This window comes from Cynocephalus volans, chromosome 1 (assembly GCF_027409185.1).
Source record: "Cynocephalus volans isolate mCynVol1 chromosome 1, mCynVol1.pri, whole genome shotgun sequence".
NCBI lineage: Eukaryota > Metazoa > Chordata > Mammalia > Dermoptera > Cynocephalidae > Cynocephalus > Cynocephalus volans.
Window position 1 is genome coordinate 294,742,447 of NC_084460.1, and position 26,825 is coordinate 294,769,271.

The 26,825-nt window shown below is 35.5% G+C and overlaps 2 protein-coding genes across 7 annotated transcripts in view; one reads left to right on the forward strand and one right to left on the reverse strand.

Moving 5' to 3' along the window:
* Nucleotides 1-26,825, forward strand: part of GIGYF2 (GRB10 interacting GYF protein 2) — a 147,407-nt gene that overhangs the window by 46,725 nt on the left and 73,857 nt on the right. For 3 of the 5 annotated variants that reach the window (XM_063089362.1, XM_063089372.1, XM_063089380.1), the window contains 4 exons: nt 22,326-22,505; nt 26,025-26,242; nt 26,335-26,497; nt 26,583-26,771. In XM_063089362.1, coding sequence (XP_062945432.1) covers nt 22,326-22,505; nt 26,025-26,242; nt 26,335-26,497; nt 26,583-26,771 — 750 coding nt within the window. The remainder of the gene's footprint in view (nt 1-22,325; nt 22,506-26,024; nt 26,243-26,334; nt 26,498-26,582; nt 26,772-26,825) is intronic. The other 2 variants (XM_063089391.1, XM_063089402.1) reach the window with 2 other exon arrangements.
* On the reverse strand, nt 4,533-7,631 carry KCNJ13 (potassium inwardly rectifying channel subfamily J member 13). 2 transcript variants are annotated; one of them, XM_063080805.1, is made up of 2 exons: nt 7,172-7,631; nt 4,533-5,155 (listed from the first exon to the last, which is right to left on the reverse strand). In XM_063080805.1, exons 1-2 carry the CDS (start codon nt 7,629-7,631, stop codon nt 4,533-4,535), a joined length of 1,083 nt encoding a protein of 360 aa, XP_062936875.1. The 2 variants fall into 2 exon arrangements, with proteins under 2 accessions (XP_062936875.1, XP_062936885.1); XM_063080815.1 differs by having other exon boundaries at nt 5,095-5,155; nt 7,408-7,631.

Consider the following 26,825-nt stretch of genomic DNA (forward strand, 5'->3'; position numbering starts at 1 on the left):
AGTGTAGTATGAAGAAATTTGGAACAGATTGGGGAGATAATTTATTGTTTGTTTTACCCATATTATAGATTATTGGATGACTGTTCTCTTGGGGGACTTGTCAGGACCTCTGCTCCTATCCTTGTCTGATTCAGTAGTTTTGCCAGTAAATATGGAGAGGTGACAGGAAGAAGGGGGGGCAGTTTAAAGAATACAGGATTTGGAATCAGAAGATATTTGGTATTCTGAGCTCTTAGATATTTGTTATTCTTACAATAAAATGAGATAAAACCTTACAGAATTTTTAGGATTAAATAAGAGCATATCAACTCATTTATTCATTCAGCAAATATTGAATTCCTACTTATATGCTAGGCCTTGTGCTTGGTGCTAAATAAATATTCCTTTTCTTTGGAGGACATTGTTGGTGGAGGATGATGTTGGTGTGCTGATCAGACTTTCATATCATTCAGTGTTAAGAGGGATAACTCTGGAGTGGAACAGTTGGGACTTGGGATGAGAATTAAGGTGGAACAAGAGACCAAATTAAATCAAATGGAAATTTAACAGCAGCAAATGCCAAGTCTTACATAAATAAATTATGGAAGTTAAAATGTGGAGTAGCTGTGTGCAGCAGCAGCTCATGGGGAAAGGCACAGCCCTCTCAGCAGACTGTGTGCTTCATGTTAATCAGCAGCCTGATAGTATCCTCACAGCTGTGAGCAGTATTTACTAGAACTAAAGTGTCCTCAGTGAGTCAGGTGATAGAGAGTCCTATTGTCTTTTCTGTGGTCACAGGACAGCCTGAGCATTGTGTTCACTTCTGGGGTCACACCTTGAAAGGGTCTGAACATTGGAGTAGGAGGACTGCAGCATTTGAAACCTTGCGTTGGTGACTGCGTGAGGGAAATGGGGTGGTATAGATAGGAGACTAAACTAGATAGGACAGAGTGGAGTGCATGGTTATAGCGTCACTGTCTGCGAATACTTGCTTAACGATCATGTGAAAGAGGAATAAGACTTGATCTGTATGAGTCTAAAGGGCAGAAAGGGGCTGAGCGATGGATGATTCAAGGAGGCAGGTATTTGATACAATCTTAAAAAGATCTAATAATTAGAGTTGTCTGTAAATGACTTGGGTTGCTCTGGTAAAGTAGTGAATTCCCTGAATGAGAATAGCTTGATTTTAACTTTTTGACACATATTAATACTTTGGTGGTTTGAAATAGATGAGCATAAAGTTCTTTTTCATCGTTATTTGCAGTTCTCATATTTAACAATATTAATCCAATTAGGGTAATTTCTCTAACCACGCTTTATTGAGTAAAGCTTATTTTCTTTGCACCCCTTAGGTATATCTTTGAAAAGGCGAGTTGCATAAAGCTAAATTGCTATGAAGTGTTTAAGAATATTAAGGAGGTTAATGTACTAACTACTTCTAGTGTACTATCACAGCAATTTCCACACACAGACAGACACACACACGTATTCTAATATGTCATGGTGGCTTTTATTCTGAATTTTCTCTTTTTGAAAGCAATCCACTTGTTGAAAATAATGTAGATTAAAAAAATATTGTTCGTAATTATATGCTTTCCAATAACGGCACTAAACTAGTTTGTTGGGATACACTAGTGTCTTGATCAATTGTGAGATGTCCTGTGACATTAAATTAATTTAAATACGGAAGGTTCCAAAATGATTTATTCTTTTAAAAATTAGAGATGGTTCATATCATGTATTTGCTTTTTATATGAAGAGAAGTGCGTGGAATTACAGACATCTGGGTAAGAATCATGCGCAACTCCTGTGAACACTCATGGGAGAATGTGGAGGTGGAAAAGTCCTGTGGTACTGGGATTATAATTCTTATTTAATAGAAATTGATTGCTGCATGGGGAGAGATCAGTTCTGGTGATCATCTTGTAGTATGATTCTGTGAGGATGAAATTAAAAGGTCATTGAAAAATAAAAATTGATGCAGATAATACCAATAGGCTTAGCCCAATTTTATACTAATTAGTGCATTTTGGTGTGAAATACTTAGACATAGCAATTTTTGATTATAGACTGTTTGTGGAAGTTGGTAATATGCGCTTGTACGCAGATAAACTAGGTACTTAAGATTTTTGGCAACTGGTCTCCAGTTTATTGGAACTGTCATGCTATCTGTATTGGTTTCCAAAAGTACTTTTTAAGTTAGTTCCAAAGTGGTCTTCCTGATCATGTCTCTGAGACACCGTGACTGAGCTCTCATGTGGTCCAGGTTAGTGAGCTGTACATCCAGGAAGGCAGAGCTGCCATTCCTACCACCCAGTAATTTCCCCCCTCTTTCTATTTATTTTCCTGAGAGGATGGTGGTCTCTCTGCAGATAACTTAATGTTTAACCTGGAAACTGATTCTATGAAATATGTGAAAAAATCATGAACAGTGCTACCAGAAGCTTTCTGTCCCCTAGACAAAAGTTTTTGATCACATTTCTTAGCTGTTTGTAAAATATTTGTTTAGTTTAACAACATTAGTTTACCAATATAGGGTTTTTTTGGGGTGTGTGTGGGAGAAACCACATTTTGTTTTCAAATGCCAAGTTTATGTATAAATAGTAAGTATAATTTGAGACGCATGTGACTTGGAGAACGTGCCGCATCTATAAGGGAGACTTAGATCCCAGATCTCATTTATTTGTGTCATCTTGGGCAGCTTCAGTTAACTGTTGAAATTGTGATCTATGTTAGTGATGTAGCACTCAGGAAAAAACATACCATGTAAGTCTTTGATACTACTTTATTTTCACAGGTTAGGTGAATCTTATTAATTTATTATAGAAATAAGAATTCTTGCTATCTTTATGTGTTACAGTAGTCTTGGGTTGGAAAAAAATCGATGGTCTGGTTACTACTTAAGAATGAATGCCTAAGATTTTCAGACAGCAAAAGTTTGCAATAATTTTCTGTATTCTTGATATTCTTCTGCTATTATCAGTCTTAGACCACTCCAGAGTTGTTCTTTATTTTCTTTTCCTTTTGGTCAAAGAGTAGAAAAATGTGGCTTGCTGCTGTGCCCTGCTCTTCCTAACCGCTTGCCTGTACTCAGCTAGTTTTTTATTTCAAGAGATGATTCCTGCCTGGATCATCACCAGTGGGGAAGGTTAATCTTTCACTTTTCCCACACCAACCTGAATAAGGGAAATTTCAGAATAGAAAAGCAGCCACAAATCTTTTTGAAACCTGATAGGGTGACTTTTTTGGTTTTGTTTTGTTTGAGGACAGTTTCATTTTTTGACTGAAATAAAAATTATGTAAAGGATTGTTTTAACTGGATGTAAGAGAAAGGGTTTGCCTTAGTATGTATAAAATAAAAAAATGAAGCAGAGAAAGCATAATTTTCATGGAGTATTAGATTTTGAAAAAAATAATAGAGTTTATCTAGTCCAACCTCCTACTGGTGAATAAACACTCATTTTGTGTTTATAGAAAAAACTATTTGAAGTTGGAAACAGGAATTTGGGGTTGAAAATACTTTGTTGCCTAATTATTTTTTGCTTTATCTATTGGAGATTTTTTCCCTAGTCAAGTTTTGTTTAACTAAACCTTTATATATATAAAAACTTAAGTGTATATTTGTATTTATTAGTTATTTAGACCTGTCATGGTTTCTCATACCATCAAATGAATCATAGGTCAGTAGAGAATGTTTTTATTCAGGTTGGAACCCATTCAGATGAATGGGTGATTATAGTTTTTAAATCGCTATTTGCTTATTATGTAGGGTAGTTTTAAAGTAGGTATAATTTTGCATTTCCTTGGCAAAAATACACACTGCAGGATCCATTTGGGCTGGAGCGTATCTTGTTTGCTGTGATCACTTTCTGCCACAAATATATGAACATATATGCATGCATGTGTTTGGGTGTCATATTCAAATAGGGTTGTGTATAAATCTGTACTTTGTTGGGTTTTTTTTTTTTGGTGTGTGAATTTTTGTTCCTAGTTGTTAAAAATTAAGGGGGTGATACTTACCCTGGTTTTGTAGTATAAAGAACCAAAGGATGCTCTTTGAAAAAAACAACAGTTTCAAAAGGATGATCGCTGAACATTGTGAAATCATCATTCCACCCAGGGAGCTAGGTTTGAAACTAGACTGTTCCTTTGATTTGCAGATGAAAGTGAGAGATTTATGGTTGATTTTCTTGGAGTTCTGTTGTGTTAAACTTCACTGTCCATTTTACCTTCATTACTGGTATTATATACCATATCCTTATTAATTCACCAGCAACATTTCTGTATAAGTATCTGTCAAGTTGAGTTGAGTTCTGTTGATTTCAGCAGATAACCACAGATACAAACTTTGTAAGGTAGATTGTTATGTTTCCGGAATGTGTATTGTTAGCGTAGCCATTTTTTGTGGGCATAGGCATGATTATCATGATGTAATCAGAGAAATGTAATCAGCATTGAAAAAAAGAAAACATGAGATACAATGAAGAGAAAGTAGCTGCATAACTGGCTGGGTGTATTTAATGTATTAAAAAATGGGGTGCCACGGATAAGTCTTATTCTGTCAGTCCTGTTTCAGAGATCTGAAAATTATCAATGCTTTGTCCATTGATACGGATATCCAGGTCAGTCCTGTTTGGGCTCTTAGAGACCAGAGGAATTGGAAGTTCAGGGACAGTCTTGTCAAAATTCTCCATCTTGATTTGATATTCACCTTTGGAACCTCGTGTCAGCAGAGATGCAAAACAGTGATGTAACATGATCTCGGAGGGTAGGTAGGATGTCCTCCTTTGGCATATTTCTCCAGTGCCTTCCTGCATTGCTGAAAGGAATACAACTAATTCAAAATGGGGAGGGTTTTCGTGCTGGAGCAGAGTAGCCAGAGGACTCGATGGTGTAATGGAGTGATAGTATGTTAGTGGAAAGATAAAGAATGGACATTCATCAGAGCTGATGCCGTCAAGGTGGAAATCCACACTGGTCTGGTAGAGTTCGCCGTTTTCTCTTTCCTGATAGAGGACAGCTGAGACCCGGACACTGGTTAGAGGGCTAGGTCGGGTGTTGGCCACTTGGAAGATAAGATTAGGTTTGCCATCTATGTGAGCTACTACTGCTAAGTCAGTAAAGCGAATTGAGAAAGCTCGATTTTTTGGCCGGGCAATCTTCGCCACAAAGGCACCTAGATTAGAAACCATTGAATTTTTTTAAAAATGAAGGCTTTAAATATCAGTACCTTTTCAATGAGAGGGGTATATTAAATAGTTACACACTTCTTGAAATGAATCAGGAATTGAATTCATTGTTAATTTAGGTGGTCTCATTTGTCTAAAGAATTTTTCAGAGTATACATACATTTCTATCTAAAAACCATGATTTCAAAATTGATGAGAAAAATTGATTTTGTTGTATAGAAATGTAAAACTTTATCTTCTAGTTTCATACCAAGTCAAAGAATTGGTCATTTCCTGTATTTCTGCCCCATAAAAGAAAAATGTAATAGAAAATAAATGCGATTTGCTTACGACCAGATTACTTAAAGTTGAAGTAGAGACTAGCTTCAGAGTACAGCAGTATGGGGTAGGGAGGGACCAGTATAATGAGTGGTACATTGAAGAATTTTTTAACTTTGAAACTTATTCAGCTTCTTTTGGGGGGAAGACTCTTGACTATGAAATGATTTCAGTATACCTTTCAAGAACACCCTCCTTGTGCTCCAAGCTGTATGTGAGGGTTTCTTAACCACTTTGGTGCCATAGAACTTATCACAATTATGTTTTAAGTGCTTAAAAATACCATACATACAAAGGAAACCAAATATATTGAAATTCAGTTGAACATTGAAAAAATTATAATATACTATATGTGCTTTATTAATGCATTAAATTATAAAATCTGGTGGGTTTAACACTGATTTTGAAGTATTGTAGTTTGATATGAAAATATCTGTGATTTCTATTTGTGTCAGAGTTACTGGTACTGCTGATGTCATTGTTTTTTTGTTGCCTACATTCATAATTGAGGGAAGTGCCAAATTTCAATTAGGGGTTAGTACAAAAAGATTTGAGTTTTTATTATGTAAGTTCACAGATCCCCTAAATTTTATCCAAGTACTGAACCACTATAAGGCTCTTATAAAAGTAAAGTGATTTGTTACAGATTATAGAGCTGGTTGGTAGCACACTGGGACTTCATTCCAGATTGCCCTTCATATAGCTCAGTGCTTACCTTCTCAGATTATTATTGGATAGTATGCTAAAACCAGGTTTTCTTTTATTTTTTAAAAAATTGTATATGTCACATAGATAGGACTCCAGCCCTATTTTGTTAGAGGAAAGAATTGTATACGTTACCAGGTTTGTAAGCAAAATCTCTTAATCTTTGTGGCCATATTTCCAGTGCATTTTGCTAGGGATGTATATATGTAACTTTTCTCTAACATACAATGCTAACTGGTACTCTGAGCTCACTGGTATTGAGTAAATGTTGAAAAGATGAACTCAGAAGAGAAAATTCTAGCCCAGTGAAGAAGAGAAAAACTCACATTCATCTGTAAGGTAAAGTGACTGTCAGAATATGCATTGAACATATTTACTCACTTCTTTAACAAAATGGTTAGTTTCTGTGAAAAACTCCTTTTAGACCGTTTGTTAATATATTTTTTGGCACAGGATGTTCCTGAAAGTAAGTGTCATAATGACCCCCCCACTTTTTTTTTTTTTAAAAGATGACCGGTAAGGGGATCTTAACCCTTGACATGGTGTTGTTAGCACCACACTCTTCCAAGCGAGCTAACCGGCCATCCCTATATAGGGATCCGAACCCGTGGCCTTGGTGTTATCAGCACCACACTCTCCCAAGTGAGCCAAGGGGTGGCCCTGCTTCTTTTTATTAAAGTACTTTCAATAAGTAAATTTTAAGTATTGAGTCAGGTTTCTTATACCAGAATACTTCAAAAAGTTCATGGAAAGATTCATACTATCTTTTAATTCTGTTTTTCCATGAACTTTTTCAAGTACCCTTGTACATTTATCCCATTGTTTAGCCCTAGGCTGTTTTTTTTCTATCTTAGGCATTACCTGTTATTAATACTAATAAATTATTCTATAACAGAATTACTTATAACTGACTATACCCTTTCCAAGACACTGGCAGTTTTTGTGTTTTTTTTTTTTTTTAAAAGAACAAAGACAATTACCTGTGATAAAAGCCTCTAGCATGAGGCCTAGGAGCATTTGTATGGCAAGTAAGGCGATTGCACTTGGACAGTCACCACTGGGGAACATGGTACCATAACCAATTGTGAGTTGTGTCTCCAGAGAGAAGGAGAATGCAGCTGTAAAACTGGTGATGTACTTGACACAGATAGTGTGGTTTTCAGGTGGGGCATCATGATCTAGTTCCAGGTCACCATTCATCTCAGCTAGGACATACCAGAGCACCGCAAAGACAAGCCAGTGGACAACAAAAGAAGCAGAAAAAACCAACATCATCCAACGCCAGCGCATGTCCATTAGGATTCCCCAGGCATCTCGAAGATATGCAAGACCTCTTTGAGCACCATCCATTTGAAGTGTGCTGTGGCCATCCTTGGTGACCATCCTCCGGTATCTCTGACTTAGGAGAGGAGCAATAACTTTGCAATTACTTCTGTCCATTGCAGGCTGTAATTTTCTGAAAACAAGCATAAATTAGTAAGCTCTTAACTGTTTTACAGTTAATATTCATGAATTTTGAAGCCTCTTTCACTTTGTTTTCTTGGGACTGCTTCTCAGACTGCAACTTGAGCAGGCTTTCCCAGCTCTCTCTTCTTTTTCTTTACACAAGGGGACATTTATTGACTAAGACTGTTTTTAGCTAATCATGTGCTAGCTTAGGATATTTCTCATTGTTTCCTTGAATGACTATTAAAATATTGTTTGACATTTAAAACTTTCCAAGTATATTTTAAGTATTCCTGAAGGTGGGGGTTGTGATTCACACCTGTTTGACATCCTGTATCTTCCTTGTACAGGTCCAGGCATCAATATTTATTAATTTGACCAAATATTGTGTGCAAGTAACAACTTTTTGTAAGCTTTTAATTGAAGACTATGAATAATTCATAATTAAAAGGAATCAATTTACATGTATAAGTGTTCTTATATACTTAAATAAATAGAAATCTGAGTTTCATGATTAGACTTTGTCACTTAGTGGCAATATTCATGTATTCTTTCTGCCCTGGCTGATATATTGCTGTCTTTTTGACTATTCTAGGCTCTGATTAGATAGTGGGGTGGAGAGAGAATTATTTTCTTTGCAAAATAAAAATTCCAGGTAGACTTTTGTAGGTAGGTAACATTAGCTTTGAAAGTAAGTAAACCAGAAGAAACAGCTTCAGAAGTTTAATAAACTATAATAATTAAGGGATCAAATAGCAATTTAAAAAACATAATAAAATTAGTTTTCTATTGTAAATAGTTTTCATCAGTGGTTATGCTTTTCTGTGTGTGGTGAGTAGAAATCTAATATGTTCCCTTCTTGTGACCATCCTTTCATATAACAAAGGTGTCTTAAGGCATTTGTGTAGAGGCCACCAGGAACAGAATGGGAAATGGGGCTTTTCTTCTCTTGAGTACTCCTCTCTTCTTTGCCACAGTCCACTACCAGGAGTTTATATTGGACTCTTCCCTTTGCTTCCTCATTCAGAAGTAGATACCCTTGGGAGTGTTGCATACCCCCTTCCTGCCTTTAGAGTGACGCTTAAGAAGGGCACTAGAGACATGTAGAGCTAGTTGTTGTTTGGGTTTGCTAGATCCTTTCTATGTCTATGTCTAGGGACTTTGGGGCTTTGGAGACTGCCTTTCTGTGTTGTTGGAATTGGATGTTGACCAGCTGGGTATATACAATTTCTCCTTTTGTCCTGAGGCTAAGTTAACATTTATTAGTGATACTAGAGACATGCTCTTGTTTTTCCTTCAAATTTGAGCTACTGATGGAACATTGGGATGATTGTTCAATTTCTTTAGATTAAATGGCCATTTCATTTTCATGTTATAGTCTTTTTTCTTAAAAAAAAAAAAAAAAAAGGATGACCAATAAGGGGATCTAAAACCTTGACTTGGTGTTGTCAGCACCACGCTCTCCCAAGTGAGCTAACCGGCCATCCCTTTCTAGGGATCCGAACCCGTGGCCTTGGTGTTATCAGCACCACACTGACCCAGGTGAGCCACGGGCTGGCCCTATTTTCATGTTATAATCTTTAAAAAAATCTTTGAGCATTAATGTTTTATAACTTATTACCCTAACAAGTTGTCGTAATCATTTAATGTATTTTTTTTTCTTCGTATAGCTCTTTAATGACCCTTATTTTGCTGGATTTTTTAAGTGTTTTAGGAGACCTAATCTCTGCCCTTTTGGAAATAACATCATCATCTTCCTAGACACTGAGCTAAGTACTTTTATACTAATTCTAATTCTTTAAAATCTCAACAAGATAGACATTATTATCCCCAGTTTTCAGATGAGGTTACTGAGGCTCAGACAAATAAAAGGAACTTACATAGTGCAAATGGGGTCTTTGGATTATTATCCAGGTCTGGCTAATTTCAAAGCCAGTTAATTTTTTTTTTTTTTTATTACAAGAAGTTGTCTATTCAGAATTTGGTAAAATAAAAATCTTTCCCAAGATGATTGGTATTGCATTCTTTGACAACCAGATTTTTAGCATCTTTAGTAGATGCTCTTCTTGCCCCCATAACTGTCTCAAATACATATCTTAAACCATTGTTAACTTAGTATGTTATTCTCATGCCGATAATGATTAATAGCATTAGCTAAAATATATTGTTTATTATGTGCCAGGAATCATACCAAATACTTCACTTGTGTTAACACATGTGAAGTCAATAGGCAATTCCTGGCACAGAGTAAGCTCTCAGTAAGTATTAGTTGCTTTATTGTTAATAATGTTTCTTAACTTTCACAGTAATAAGTACCATTATTATTACAATTTTACATATAACGAAACTGAGGCACGATGAGGTAGTAAGTAGGGGGTATGAATCCCATGTATTCCAAGTCCAGTCAGTGCTATACTGCCTAATAAACAGACATTTGACCCTGGTTAGCCTCTGTGAATAACACTTTGTTCCATTTGACTAGTTTTGTTTAAGAGCTACTACAGAATTTGTTCCATTTGACTGGTTTTGTTTAAGAGCTACTACGGAATATTTGTTCTTCAGGAATGCTTATTAGGTTCAGACCTATGATTTGCAGGTAAGAGATTTTCAGTTAAGGAAGACTTCTTTCAAAATTGAAGATTAGTACAATCAGCCTTAAGAGATTGTCTAGTTGTATTCTGCAGGCCAGTAAAATTAAAACAATGTGGGGAGGAGAGTTCTTATTTGGCATTGCCAAATTTATATTTTGCCAAGTGAGAAGATAATTTAAAAATATAAACCTGTCATCATAATATTGTAAAAGAAAAGATTTTGTCACTTGAAGAGGAGGAGGAAGAAGAAGGCTGTAACAATAAAAGAACGGTTGGCTGCTTTCATAAAAGAGTGTGAACAGCTTTGTTGTCCTTGTTTCTTTTTGCATGAAAATGCCCCTCATGGGCTTGGACACTCGAATTTGTTCCATTTGTGGAGCCACCGTCCTGGTGAATGCTGCGAAGTGCTTAGTGTTTTACAAAAACTTGAGGAGGAAAAACCTCCAAGATTCTTCTTGATTTTCAACCTACCTTATTTATGAACTTTCTAAAATTCATTAGCTGGAGAGATAGGTAGGCTCTATATACTATAGCTAAAGAAATTAATTATTCTCATTTAGGCCTTTTCAGGATTGTTACTTGTTACCTCCAGCTTTTGAAGCACTTTTACTATAGGGTCTTTACAATTTCATTTTTTCCCCTTTCCTTGCAACTAAGTACTGTACATGGAAAAACCTATGAATAGAGAAGTCAAAAGGCTGGTAACAAAACAGTGAAGCAATATCTTTATTTTACATAAGACTTTGCTGGGGTAGAGAGGAACGGGTAAAAAGGGTGTGAAAAATCAACTACAATGTATATTGAGAAGTAAATTAAAAGAAAGACTTTGCTGGATCTGGTTTCTATAATGTTGGGAAGTAGAGTAGTTGAAAGAAGTGAGATTTTGATCCCCGCTTAACAGGTTGCCCTCAATAACTATTCTTCGGATTCATGTAGTCAGTGTACTTTAGTATAAAGAACGTAGGATGGGGGATATGGTCATGAAGCTTGGGCTCTGTTGGTTAAAGTAGCTGTGTCATTTTGGACAAGCCACCTGGTCCTTTTGGCCAGGCATCTTTAGATTAAAACAGAGAAAGGGAAAAAACAGAGAATTAAATAATATGATCCCTTAAAACTCTACAAGTTTGTATGTTTGTTTTCAATTTTTTCGACTGATACAGGTGTCCCGTATGATTTCTTTCTTTTTAAAAATGATTTTACATCGGCATAGATGGTTTTTAAAAAATTATATTATTGTTGTCGATATATGAAGGATTTTTTCTCGTCAAATTTAAAAGTGTCTCATGGGCATGCATTCTGTTTATACTATTATATTTTCAAATCCCCACAGGCACACAAGTGCTTTTTGAATGTATTTGTCTTGGTTTGTATTTTATGTGATTCTCATCAACTGATCCCAATAAAGTAAAATGGGAGATTGGAAAGGTGTTTGTATCTGTGGGTGGGCTGTAAAATATTTGCCCATTTATAAATTGTTTGGTGGAAAAAATAGTACTCTTTATAAAAATGATAGTTTGGCAGCTTCATTGGTCACCAAAATAATGGATTTGTACTACTCATTAGGATGTAGTACTTAAAATTATGTCTTTTTTATTGCTTTGTTGTAAAGTACTAGTGTAGTTCATATTAGACAGTTAAGAGATATAGGCTATAACTACAGTTATTAAATGCTTTACTTTTCTTTTGGCGGGTGGCTGGTACAGGGGTCAGAACCCTTGACCTTGATGTTATCAGCACCACTCTCTCCCAAGTAAGCCACTGGCCAGCCCCCTGCAATTGTTAAATGAATACAGTATTATTATGAATTTGATCATGTCTGGTATAAACATTTTAAATGTTGAGAGTCTTATAATCGTCTGTCCTGTCCTTCATAATTAGGGCAAACAATGTGAGTTCTAACCGTATTATATAAGCTCAGAGATTCTTTCACATTTTAATTTCTTATTCGCAGAAGCATGTACTAATTTCAGTAATAATTTCTTGCTTAAGAAGAAATTTAAAATTAGGATACTCGTTACTTTTTTCATGGGTTAAAACAATAAAAACAGTGATTTATTCTTTTGGCATTTGTTTCTATATATTCGTTTTGTCTTTCTTTAATCCCTTCTAAAAGAAGAAGGCACATTAAAAAAAAAAAGCCACTCAATTTTTCAAGGGTCTCTCTCCTTTGCTCTCTTATAATATTACAGTGGAGAATTAGTATACATTTAATTAAACAGTTAAGAAGAACATTTTCAGTAATGCTTTCAGTAGGGCTATAATTCCATTTTTTTAAATTTAAGGAAAAAGAATAAAGAACCTTAATGTATGACCCTATAGGTAATGTCTTTGTTTTAAAAACCTATTGGAAGTAATCTAGCTCTGTCCCTATGTGCCAGTCAGTTTCTTTCCCTGTTTCCCTTAAGGAAGAAATAAGAATGAATATTATTTCATGTACTCACCAATTCTTTTGCTGGGTCAGCCTATATGCAAGGGAGGTCTTAAGGAAACTCGCAGTCTGCCTTTTTGATCAGGTAATTTTAACCTACAAGTCTAGTTTGTAGATTCTCTTCTTGGTCTGGCTTTACAGCTTGCATTCCTCTGTTTATAATGTCGTGGGGGCTGGTTTCAGCTGAAGCTGATGTGATTGGTCACTTAGTCTGCAGGGGGGCCAATTAGCTCTGATCATGTGGAAAAGAATTCTGGTTTGTTAGGAGGTCTTTCTTTACCCAACACAAACCTTAACAACTCTGTAGAAAGCCTCCAGAACTGACTTGGAGAAGGGGTACATTTTTTCTCTCTAATCAGGACCGGTCTTTAGTAAGTTTGCATAATCTTACTTAAGAGTTTATTTGAAAGTTCAAAGGGATAAAATTCCCTGCAAGATTTCCTTTCAGCCGTCTTTCCTTATATAGCATGTTGGAGTGTGAGATATTTCCTTTACTAATCTTCTTTTCCCACCATTTCTTTGGGGAAGGTTTATTTGGATAAGGACTTTTAGGCATAAATTAATGAATAATTTTCCTAGTTTTTTTTTTATATCCCATCTCATAGAATGACTATCACTAATTCCAGAACTAGTAATATAGTTAATTTAGTTACCTGAAAATTTTTTTTAAACAAGGAAACAGCCTTTTTTCCTTTAAAGGCTGTGTACAAAGACCTTGACTAGGAATAAAATTAATTGTTTCGTACCTTGTACTTTTCTTTAAAAAACACACCTGTGTGAAAGAACTGAATAATTTTTTTAAGGCTTGCTTTAATGATGTTTAGAGGATATTTCCCTGATAAGTATGATGAAGTACAGTAAAATATAGTATTTAGGGTACAGAAAATTTAACTCAACACTGAGTAAGTAGCTGGAAAATGTCTGCGATCTAGCTTGTAGCATACTTGAAATGAGCTGTGGTATGGCTTTGTGTAATGCCTTGGCTAGTAGTGCTTTTCTCCTCTTCCGTTAGCTGCCGATTTTAAACTTTGATCAAATGTCACATGTAAGAGGATCTGAGAAACAAAGACTGTGATTGTTCAGAGTAAAATCATGGAAGGCCTGCTGGGAAAATTATTAATGTAGACCAATATAATGCTACTTAGAAAGTGAAATCCGCCTTTGTAGATTTCTCTGCCTCCCCCCACAATTTAAAAAATATATTAATTCCTTCTTTGTTTTATTAATGCCAAACATTTCAATACAAGTTTAGACACAGTACTGGAAAATTTTCCCTTCAGAACTAGGGAAGGTAAAAGCATAAAAGAAAGACTTGTGGCATGATGCTCATTCCCTGCATACACTGGTAGGAATTATACTTTATGTCAACTACCAGCTAGCTGATTGGGGAAAAAAGCAAAACAACAATGAAAATACTAGAGCAAGTGTAGTCTACCACTGCCTTCCAGAAAGCAGAAGTAGTTGAGTGTATCTGCCATGTGTCTTGAACAGACATTATAGTAAGCAAGATAGTAAAGGACTTTTCTAAGCTTAGAAGCCTCTTTCCATAATATACCCCATTTCAGAATGTATTGAGACAAAAATGGTTTGGCAGAATGATCCTCAATTAAGAGAAAAATGTCTTTGGCGACTGGATAGCTCAGTTGGTTGGAGCATGGTATTATAACACCAAGGTCAAGAGTTCGGATCCCTGTATAGGCCAGCGGCTGAAAAAAAAAGAAAAGAAAAAAATGTCTTAAGTGAAGTTTTCTGGGTTTTTATAATTTGAAAATCTGTTAATGGTCTCTATATAGTGATTTCTAACTGCTGATTGCATGGATATTGTAGACCAGCTTTGGAATGTCCATCCAGGAGCATAGCACTCCTATTATAATAGTCTGAGCATTTAAATTCATTTCTGGTTCTGATTGCCAGGTTAGCTGGTGTAAGGGGGAGAGAGGACTTTCTCTGTACCCTCTGAAGTTTCAATAATTGAATCTATAAAATAAACCGACAGTAGACAGATCAACAGGAGAGAAAGTATTTTAATTATGTGCATACACATGGGAGTCTCAAAATATGAGACTTGAAGGGCCAGATGATTGAAGTTTTTAAAGCTTTGGAATACAGGCTTGGGTCTTCTGGGGGAAGGTATCACCAAGCTATGGAGACAAAGGTTGTGTTGTTATGTAGATAAAATCTTTTAGGTAATAAAAGTTATCTTGAGAGAAGCTGTCAGAAGAATAGGTGGTAGCCTGTGTCAAAGTCTGTCTGGGTGAGGTACCAACCTTTAGACTTTTCCTGTGGTTAATCTTCCCAGGTTGATTAGATTCCAGTAAGGGACAAATGAGTTCTTTCAGGTAAGAGGACCTCAAAAAAGTCCCTTCCCTGTACTTGTCCCCAGGTTCTCTCAGTTTGAAGTAATCAGCATACTAAAGGGGCATTTTTGTTTGGGGGGGAGGGTATTTCCTGGATTCCTTCACTGGCACAACGCTGATACTGGCACAGACGATATGCCATCTTTACCCTAAAACCCGTGGGCCTTCTCATCTACCCAGAGTTTTTTATTTCTTTTTTAGATACTTCACACTAAGATAATTGGAGTTGGCTCTAAAACATCTCTTCTATGAATGAACATAAATGCTAGATACCTGCTTATTGATTTTTTTTTTTTTTAATTCAGAATTACAATGATTAAGCAAGGTGCCAAGACCTGGTAAATGATTCTTTATTAAATCCAATTCTCTGTCCCTAAAGGTATTTGATTTTCTTTCTGGCTGAAGTAATCTAGTATATAGTCCACAAATGCACTACATTGTACTTGATAACAACAAAACCTTTACTTGGAGTGCAATGTCCTGCCTAAGTACATAGATCATCTCCCAGGCTTAAAACTTTATCCCTGGTCTCTATGTTCTTTCTTATATAATGTGCTTAGCTTTCTTTCAAAGATGCCTAGTCTCTTTCCAGTCTGCATGTTCAAGCCTACCTATTTCCCTAGAGGTTACCTTCCCAGAGATTTCAGGCAGCCTCAGAGTGTATACCAGCAGACGGCTGAGCATGAGGGCTATAGGGATATGAGGCATATTCAGACCTCATTAGGTGCTTTTTCAAAGAGATTCTGATATGCTGCAGCCTCTCCAGTTTCTCTCCAGCCAGGAACTGCTGTGTTCTCAGGACCCATGTTAACCAGTGGAGCAGGTTGTTATCTCTCAGGGGTTAGGCTGGGAGAAAAGTTGCAAATCATTGGGTACAGAATTTAAACTTCCTATCCTAGCCACCCTGAGTTTTGTTTACAAGTAATTGTGGGGAAGAAAAATGTGAATATCAACACTTGGGTGGGATTCCCTTTCACTGTTTTCTTTGGTGTTAGACAATATTTTTAGTGTTGATTAGAGAATATATATCTGAATAGTAGAATACAAAATCACCCACTACAAAAATTTGCACATAAACAAGCTTCAAAGTCTGTCCCATAATTCCACTTTTGCTTTTGGAGATTGGGCACTTTTAAGCTCCAAGTCTCACAGCTGTAGATTTTGTTGGCTGAGTGCCTCTTTGCTCCATCTGAAGTTTTCCATAAACACCATTTTTGGCTGTGAGTCAAACATGCACACAGGTGCCCTTTTACTGCTCTTTCTCCTTAGGAAGTCCACTCAGACCAGGCAAAAACGAACACTGCATTTAAATTTTATTTTATTTTTAGAAGAATTCTATTTAGATCTAATACATTAAAGCAGAAACAACCAAGTATTTACCGCCATTGGGGAAATTATTTATTACTGTTGATGTAAGAACATAAAATGTATTATATAGGTAGTATTGTTTCCTCATTAAATGGTCGTGTTTGTTATATTAAATAGAAAAAAATGCATTGTATTTCTTTACCTTCTGAAGGCCATAGGTATGCTTAAAGACTTTGATGAAAGCCTTAAACCCTTTTTCCTGAAAACAAAAAAAAGAAAAAAGCATGCTGGCACAAACATTCTTCTAGTTCAAGGATTCATAGCCCTGAGCTCATTCATTAACTGTAGTTTAGGAATATTTTGTTCAGGCCTGAATTTGTAAATTATTCAGTCATCTTGTTTATAATTTTATCTGTTAACATTTTAAAAAGATGTCAACAAAAATATTTGATTACTCAGCTTTGTCATGGTGCTCCTGTTGCAGGAGGAGGAAGACTTTGATTTTGAATGCTAGAAGGACTGTGTATGTGGGTGTCACTCAGTCATTTTAGCCCTGGTTATTATGGAATGCCGGCATTTTTAGGTGTGAAAGGAACTTCAGATACCATTTTCTAAATTGCCATGAATGACTTTACTATTTATCAATCATTTAAAATTGTATCAGGAAAACACAAATATATATGTGTGTATATAAATAACTCAAATTGTATAGGTGAAGTTCTCCTTGATAATCCTACCCACCCACCCAAATTCACACAAATCTACCTGAATCAGTTAGGTAGAAGCGGTTTATTTTAATATTTTAGAGCACTTTTTTTCATGCAGTGTTATTTTTAGTTATCTTGGTAGTAATTGGAAAAGTGTATTTTATAACTGTTCGAAGTCACTTTTTTCTTCTAAAAATAATTTGGAGAGTAAAATTTTTTATTGATGAAATTATGCCATTTTTTCAGGGGTATACATTTTGAAATCATTTCTGCAGGAAGATAACACTTTTAGTTTTCTCTTCCTTTTTAGAGATGTTCATAGACTTTGTCTCCAAGACGTATGATGCACGGTATGTCTACTGTCCTTTTAGGCCTTTTTGGACTTAGATCTCAGATCTTCCTCTAACTATTCCAGTTTCTCTGGAATTTCTGGCTGCCTCAAATGGGTCTAATTTGTGAATAAACCATTAAGAATGATGTAGTAGAAATAAGCCCTGGATTAAGATTTCGAGAACCTAGGTTTTATTTCTGATTTGCTTATGACTCAGCTCTGTAACCTTGGGAAGCCACCCTACAGCTATCCCTTTCCTCACAAGACCAATCTAGATGATGATATTTCATTTATCTCTTGTGGTTATTATGAGGATCACGTGAGATATATCAATGTGTTTTGTCAACTGTAATATTTCAGGTCATTTATTTACATGTCCCTGGACTATGGAACTGGAGGGCAAGTGTTATGTCTAAGTATTTTCTTTGTTTTTAATACTGTGTCCCTAATTCTGTTTATCTATAGAGGAGGCAGTCATGTTAATTTTCCTAGAGGTTTGAGCAAACAAATGGTAAAGTAGTACTGTTTCTTTGGAAAAAATGTTTGGTAGTACTTAGAAAAGTTGAACATACTCTGTCTGACCCAGCAGTTTTACTCCTATGTATATACCCAACAAATGCAAACATATGCTTACCAAAATTCATATTCAGGAATGTTCATAGAAGCACAATTCATAGTAGCAAAATGTACAAACAACCTAAATGTCCATCAGCAGTAGGGTAAGAAAAATACACTACTGGTGTAATCTCTTCATACAGTGAGATTCTGTACAGCGATGTAAAAGAACAAATTACTGTTTTCTGTAACAACGTGAATGAATATCCTGTAATGTTCAGTTAAAGAAGCCTGATATAAATGAAAATTCCGTTTATATAAAAAAATTTTAAAGCAGGCAAAACTGATATTTGGGGATAGAAGTCAGGATAGTGCTTACCTTGGTAAAGGCTTAATGAATTTTTAAAAAATCTAAGGTGGTAGTTATATGGCTATATTTGCTTTATGAAAACTCAGGGAATTCTATGTTTGTGATTTGTGTACTTTTTTGTAATAATGTTTTAACTCAGTAAAAAGTTCTCTTGGTGGGGGATAGGACATGAGTGAAGTCCATTTAAAAGTTCTCGAATCCTTTTCACCTTCTCTTATGAAAGTGACAGTGACCCCTTTCCACCCACTTTGCCTCTTACATGTGGGATATTTGTTCGGCTTGTCAGAATTATATTATTCTGGTTTTTCTTGGTTTATCAGAGAAGTCTTAATCTAATTTTTTTCTCTTGCAGTTATTCATTATGTAATATTTAACATCAAAAAAGTATATTGCAGTTTTTAGAAATTACTTTGTGGAAATTGTCACTTATAACAAAATTTGAACTCCTTTGTTGAGATATTTGAACTAGAATGGGTAAATTCATTTTGCTTCACCTTAACACATACATATGCTGAAACTTCTTTCAAATGGGGAATTGGGTCTTCATTAGTTGAGGTGTACAGATCAGAATTTGAGCCCGCTTTTAAAACTAGGTCTGATGTCTCCAAAAATCATCATTCTTTCTTTGGTGCTGTGCTCCTCTTTATCTTTATAATTTCTGTCTCAAATACATTTTTAAACCAGAAATAGCGTAAATGGTCATTCAAACTTTATGACATGTACAAGTTTTCCAACAGTTGGAGAATTGCAAGATAGTTTTCTGTAAGTAGAAAAGCCAGATTTTTTCCTCTCCCTATAGTTTTTCTGTTATTACCCTATTCTGTCCTTTATATTTTTCTTGTTCCTGGGTATTAATATTTTGAGAAATATTTGTAAAACTTGACAGTTAAAAAAGTAAAGAAGCTGCTAGTTTAGGACAATAAAATTGCAAATAAAAACTTTATTTTTATTTTTTTATTTTTTCTTTTTAGTAATATTTTATTTTGTCGATATACAATGTGGTTGATTATTGTGGCCCATTACCGAAAGCAAATAAAAACTTTATATAACGGGAAGTAGTAAACAACATGAAAAATCTTTTTTATGAAACATTCACATTCGCGCCACATTACTATACCATTTTACAACAGAGTAATAAAGTTTTAAAAGGATAATAGCACTTATTTTTGATAATGTAAAATGATATGGTAGCTGAACCCTTTTTTTATGGGGGAATGGTATTTCAATGCATCATGTCTTTCATTTGACCTAGTAACTTCACTCTTTGAAGTTTTTTTTTTTTTCTTCCAGAAGCAGTAGCTTAAAAAAGCAAACACATATGCACACAAATATTTCTTGTTTCGTTATCTATAGTTGGCAAAAAAATTAGTTATAAAGTAAATATCCAGTGGGGAATAGTCTAGTGCATTATGCTACAGCAACAAGATATAACTAGTATGTGTCCCTTTGTATTTTTAGGAAGATGTATAATCACAGAGAAGTATTCGCTATCATTGATGAAAAATAGATTACAAAATATTAGGTATACAGATTGCAACTACATAAAAAGATAAATTTGTATTATTTAAGTTAAGCTAATCACAGATAAATAGATTTCTGTTTTTAAGATTGTGGGATTACTAGTATTTTCATTTTTGATAACTTAAAATTTTTACAGTTTATCATGTTAGAAAAAATAATGACATGTTTGATGAGTTATGCATTTCCCCATTTAGCACTATTTTGTTACTTTGGTACAGTCATTACTTTTTCAGAGGCTTCGTGTAAAAGTTGAGCAGATAATTCATCATGTGATTACTGCTGTATTTCTAAGTCTTAGCCCAGTGCCTGGCATATAATATTTGTGATTAACCGATTATATTGGTTAAAAGCCATTTCCTTTTATTTTTCAATTTGTACACATTAGGGATTTCTTTGTTTTTAATTTGTTTGTCTTTTATAAGTACAGCTATAGTTTTCATCAAGTCATATAATGGATGTGGTGCTTTGTAAAATGGGTTATCCCCTTTTATTCTAAGCAAGAGAACCTGAAAGATCTTCGAACCCAAGGACAGACATGGAATAATATGTGTGCACTTGAATCCATAAAACTTGGCACTCAGTGTGCTATAGATATTTATTGAATGATCAGAAGATTAACATTTGTATCTTGTCTGTGCCATTTAATAGTAGTGTGTGATTTTAGACAAGTCTCCTCGGTTATTTTTTTGAGCCTCAATATTTTCAGCTTTAAAATGGGAAAAATAACTTCTAATACTTAGGATTGTTATGAAGATTAAATCAGATAAGTGAGTGTTTTTATTATTTATGATTGTGTAACGTATTACCTCAAATGGCTGAAAGTAGCAAACATTTATTATCTGAGTTTCTGTGAGCCAGGAATCATCAGCCCAAGCTGCCGTCATCTCAGACTTGACCGGGGTTGGTTACACTTCCAAACTCGCTCATGTTTCTGGTGGCAAGCCTCTGTTCTTTGCTATGTGAGCTTTTCCACAGGGCTGCCTCACTCCATGACAGCTGGCTTGCTGCAGAGAAAGTGTCCAAAATGGAAGCTGTAGTCTTTTTTAACTTAGTATCAGCAGTGGTATCTCATTACCAGCTATATTCTGTTTGTTAGGAGTGAGTCAGTAAGTCCAGCCCACACTTAAGGGGAGAGGGTTATACAAAGATCAGCAGGCGGGGATTGTTGGGGGGCTCTTAGAAGCTGCCTACCACAATTAAGAAAGCAGGTACCAGCATATACTGCCCTCATAATCCCCCCAGATTTTTTATCCTGTAGTAGAATGATCCCTGGTAGCAAACTAACAACCATATGTTGTCAACAGGATGTTGAATTGCAGTACATGTAAGAGGATGACCAGAAATTAGAATTTTCCTCATCTCCATTGTTCAAGGCCCCCCCCCCCATTTTTTAGTATGGTTTAATGAAAAAGATTGAGTTTGTCACTGAGAGAATATGTAACTTTATTGTTATAAACTGAGGACATCAGTATACCTTATGTTCTGGATTTTCAACTACTTTTATGTGATATTTTGTACATTGTTATGAATTGTATATGTTAGCACATGTGTGATGGTGAGTAAATAATTTGCATAATTTAGCATTTTCTTTTCCTTTTAAAGTACCAATTTCGTTTACTTGGTATACCAGGCTCTCTTTTATCATTAATGTAACTCTTGAGACATTAAGTTAGATATAGCTTAGCTTTAAATTCTTTCCAAAAGCAATTGGTTGTATGTCTGTATTGTACTAGGTGCTAGAGTAAATGAAAAATTATAGCTCACAGTCTTTATTTTTAAATTTACAGTTTTGGATTTAAAACAGAGGTTGAAATGAGCAGATATGCTCTTTCAACATATTCACCAGTAGAGGTTGGTTAATGTACATCAAATAATAAAAATATTATATAACTTTAAAATAAAATGTATTGGTAAGTAAGGATAGGTAAGATATACTATTAAGTAAAAACAGCAAGGGTACAAAACAACATGTGTAATATCCTGAGGGTGTCGATGAGGGAGCTGCATATATGTGCATAAGTGTACCAGTGGACAGTTTTTGGAAGGTTTTATAAGAAACTGTTGATGCTGGTTGCTTCTGGAGAGTAAGTCTCTGGGGGAGTAAGTCTCTGGGTGTTTTGTGTAGGAAGATTGACTTTTCGTTGCATGCCTTTTTTTAATGCACATACTATTTTTGTTTAAAAAATAATTGCCTAGTCTATGAACATTCAGCTTTAAGAAATATGTCTAGGGCTGGCCAATTAACTCAGTTGGTTAGAGCACAGTGTTATAACACCAAGGTCAAGTGTTTGGATCCCTGTACCGGCCAGCTGCTAAAAAAAATAAAAAATAAAATATGTTGAAAAAGAAATGTGTCTGATAATATATGCATATGTCCACGGTTATTTTATTGATACTTTCTGAACACTGAAACTGACACCTTTGTAGCAAAGCTTGATTTGAGCTGTCAAGTTTGTTTTTCAAAATTTTTTCTGACAGATACTCATGTTTGCTTACCATATTTACTTATTTTCTTTATAGGAAGACCAAATTTTGAGGAAGGTGGACCAACATCAGTGGGGAGAAAGCATGAATTTATACGCTCAGAAAGTGAAAATTGGCGTATCTTTAGAGAGGAACAAAATGGAGAAGATGATGATGGAGGTTGGCGACTAGCTGGATCAAGAAGGGATGGAGAGAGGTGGCGGCCTCACAGTCCTGGTAAGAATTCTGAGTAGAAGCACAAAGTGACTGAAGTAAATAAGTGAGAGTTTGGAAATTGTTAGGGATTAAGTGGAAAAGATAAACTAGTTTAAAAAAAAAAAGAGGAGTCGTTTATGCCATCACACAGTCTTATTACTGCAAAAAAATTGCAACATAAAAATTCCCCACCATGTCTCTTTAGTTGATTGAAATAACTCTTCTGTATTTTTCTGGGGCAAATAGTGTAATTTAATGGGAAGCACCTGCCTGCAACTACAAAAATGACAGAGTTTCATTCAGTTTTGTCTAACTGTAAACTTTGAATCTGTTTTTCACCATTCTTTAAAACTTACAAATGTGTAATTATACATTTGGAATATGTGTGTCCACTCCCCATGGGTGTTTTCCTGCATAAGAAAGGATTTATTCTCATTTTTCCCCCCCTGAAAATGTGATTTATGCTTATTTGAAGAATAAACTTTAAACCCAGGTCGAAAACATAATTGTAAGTTCATTCTTTTGTTCCTGTAACTTTAGAAAAAGGAGAGCGTATTAGTGGTTTTTTAAGTTCTTCTCTTTGACTCTTAAGAATGCTTCACACTGTTCTTTTTGGACATTAGATATGCTAGTAATTGAAGACAGTGGTGCTTTGTGTTAAAGTTCATCCCCTACTGAAGTGCTGATCCCATGCCTCATGATAATCAGATGCAACTGTCGTTTGAATAGTGGGGTCATGAGGAATTTAAGCACAAAAAGTGTATGTACATGCCCTATGAATTTCATGTGCATAACAATATTTTTTCAACTGTATGCCAAGGTAGCTTACGTTTAATAGAGGACAATTTTTGTTTTTTGGAGGGGACGGCTGGCTGCTACAGGGATTGAACCCTGGTCTTTGGTGTTATCAGAGCCATGCTCTAACCAATTGAGCCAACTGGCCAGCCCCAATAGAGGAAATTATAATTATGTGAAAGGTTTTTACTTATTAAAATCAAGTTATTAGCAAAACCACTAGTTTAGGTCTGTGTAAACAATAATAGGCATTCAAAGTGTGTTATGGAGTTGTAGGTAGATGGAAACATAGTAGAGTTAATCTTTGGATGGATTATGATGCTTTTATATTAACTCTTCATGGCTGCCTTTTGGGCGGGTTTTCTGTCATTAGTGGGCATTGTTTACATCACAAGATATAGGCAGTTCTCATCAGTCTGTATCTTGGGCAACCACATGTTATAGTTCTCTTCAAGGCATCACGGCATTTTGTGCTGAGCTTGCCTGTAAGCAAAACAGTTTGTAGACTATGTTCCCAACAAGCATTCAGTGAAGAATGGACAGGGTCTGGGCTGAGCAAGAAGAGAAATTCCAGCTGATCAAAAACAAACAAGGTGAATGTTTTGGAAGATGAGCAGTGTTTCTGAGCCTGAACTTCTGATGTTGATTCTTTTAAAGGGAGTTAAATGAAGTAAAATTTTAGTGTTATCTTCTACCATTGACCCTCATCCAGCAACCTAGAATTTGGTTATGTATTGTCCTTTTCTCATCTTTTAAAAATCTTTTTTATTCTCTAATATTTGGCTTTCGTGTCAGTTTTGTCATCAACTTGACAACTTCCAAAATATTTTTGTCCGTATATATTTTTAAAGACAGTTTGGGGGAATATAAAGATATATGGGTCTGAAAAAACACTGAGTGCATTTTTTTAAAAAGAATGGCATCTACTTTTTAAACTCAGTGTATTGAAAGTTTAGTCTGATTATAGCAGTTGTTATAAATGAACTCTTAGCAATTCTCAGATTGTAGTTAATCTTTTATTAGGATTTGAATAAAATTTTAAATATAATTATTATGACTGATTTTTATTTTATGAAAATAGTATCCAATTTAGCTCAGATGTAAGGTCTATAAAGCAGTGGTCAGCCTCAGTAAGTTGTAAATCTGCCTTTCCATTTAGTTTCATGAATAAAATTTTATTAACTATTGGTAATACAATAATAAAATTATGGGATACAGTTATGTGCAGCTAGATGTGTATGGAGATGGGGGCATTAAGGACAGCGAAGCATTCACTCTGGGAGCTGAACTTAGGAAACTCAGTAAGAGGGAAACATGAGCCGGGTGCCTAGAAGGATAGATTCCTATCACGGTGCATACTTAGACTGTTTAGAAATGATAGTAGTAGACAGAGGACTCTGGAATTCAACATTTGATCCTGAAGACTCCTTTTGAGTAATAGCTCTAGGTTTACATTGAAGTAGTCTGGGTGTAAAATTCCTTAGTTCTCATAGAAGTTAGTAAATAGTATTTTCTTGTCGTGAGTTGGGGTAGGGAGTGTGGGAATAATGTTTTCATATATTTTTGAGTGGCTTATAAGATTCTACCTGTATTTGGCATCTTAACATTTTGCCCTTTGTTTTTCACTTTGATTTTTAGATTGCTGGTTCTAGTAAATTGGGCCTCAGTAGTAAGAACATTTAAATTTGGCCTCATTAATTTTGTGTATCTTCTTAAGAGAAAGGAATCAAGGATAGAAAATTCTAATAGGTTAAAACCTGCCTTTCTTTTTAAGACTCTTTTAGATGTGAGTTAGTCAGATTTTAAAAAGAGTTTTCCAATTTTCTTTCAGAAAAATACCTTAAGTGGGATATTTTTTATTCTTAGGCAGTCTTTTTCTGTTGGAAAGTAGATGCAATAAATAGTATCCTAGGGTGGATTTAGGAATGTCCCTGGGGTTATTAATACAGAAATAAAAAATCCCTAGAGAAAATTAAGAGATGAGAAAAAAGAGAAAAGAGAGTAAGCATGTTGTTGTGCAAAAAGCAGCAGAGGATGTAGAATTGGATTCTAGTTCTTTTTGCCATTTGAGCAAGTTACTTCTGCTGTCAGAGTTTCACTTTCTTCTTAAACTATAAAATTAAGATAGTGGGCCATATAAAATCTCTATGACATCTGTCAGTGATGTAATTCCATGACTTTTCATTAGGAATCAGAATTACAAATGGGAACTTGGCACTAGTAAATGAGCATAATGAGTTTGATATTATGAATTAACACAGGGCTAGCTGGTCTTATCCAAAAAGAGTGATATTTTCATGGGAAGAAAGAAAATGCTTGAAGATCTGCCAGACGGAGGGCATAAACTTCTGTGCAGAAATATATCCAGTGCTGTAAGTCTTGGCTAGGAGTAGGCCATGTGAATGGCTAATCGGTATTTTAATCAGATACCTAAAGCTTATTAAAAGTGCACACTTTGAATAAAGTGTCCTTTAAACATGCTATTTTAAATTTATCTTTTAAAACTTCAGAGTATGTTGCATGGCTCAGTACTTATCTTAATGAAGATAAGTACTCTTGTCACTTAGTGATGGTATAAATACTCTGAGTTCTGAACTTCATTGAATTTGCCTAATTTTCTTGTTAGTAGGTTGATCCATTTGAATTTGTTGTCAGTTTAGCTTTCTCCTTTATTTGCTATCCAAGATTTTCTTTTCCAAATATTGTCATAAAACTTTTCTAAGGTATGTGTCCTCCTCATCCCAGATGGCCCTCGTTCTGCAGGCTGGCGGGAACACATGGAACGACGTCGAAGGTTTGAGTTTGATTTTCGAGATCGGGATGATGAACGGGGTTACCGAAGGGTGCGCTCTGGCAGTGGGAGCATAGATGATGACAGGGATAGTTTGCCTGAATGGTGCTTAGAGGATGCCGAAGAAGAAATGGGCACATTCGACTCGTCTGGAGCATTCCTCTCTCTGAAAGTAAGAAATTTATTTTAAATGTTATGACAGTCACTGACCTTATACCAAAGCCAGATATGCAGTTGACCTTTGGTTTTATTTTTTTGCTGCAGAAAGTACAGAAAGAGCCTATTCCAGAAGAGCAGGAGATGGACTTCCGTCCTGTGGAGGAAGGGGAGGAGTGCTCTGACTCTGAGGGTAGCCATAATGAAGAGGCCAAAGAACCTGATAAGACAAATAAGAAAGAGGCAGAGAAAACAGACAGATCAGGAGTTGGTAAGGCCCATTTTTGCCTTTTACCATTTTTGTTCATTAAACCCAAACTTTCCTAAGTTCACTTAAGATTACTTTATGTTCCTAGAAGATAGTGAGGAAACACCCCAAACCTCATCATCATCTGCTAGACCAGGTACTCCTTCAGACCATCAACCTCAGGAAACACCACAGTTTGAGAGGAAAGATGAACCCCAAACTGAGCAAACGGACAAAGCTGAAGAGGAGAGTCGGACGGAAAATAGTCTACCAGCCAAGGTGCCCAGCAGAGGGGACGGTATGTATTTGTGACAGTAGACGAGCTAAAATAGGGTTCTGCTGAGGCCAGTGA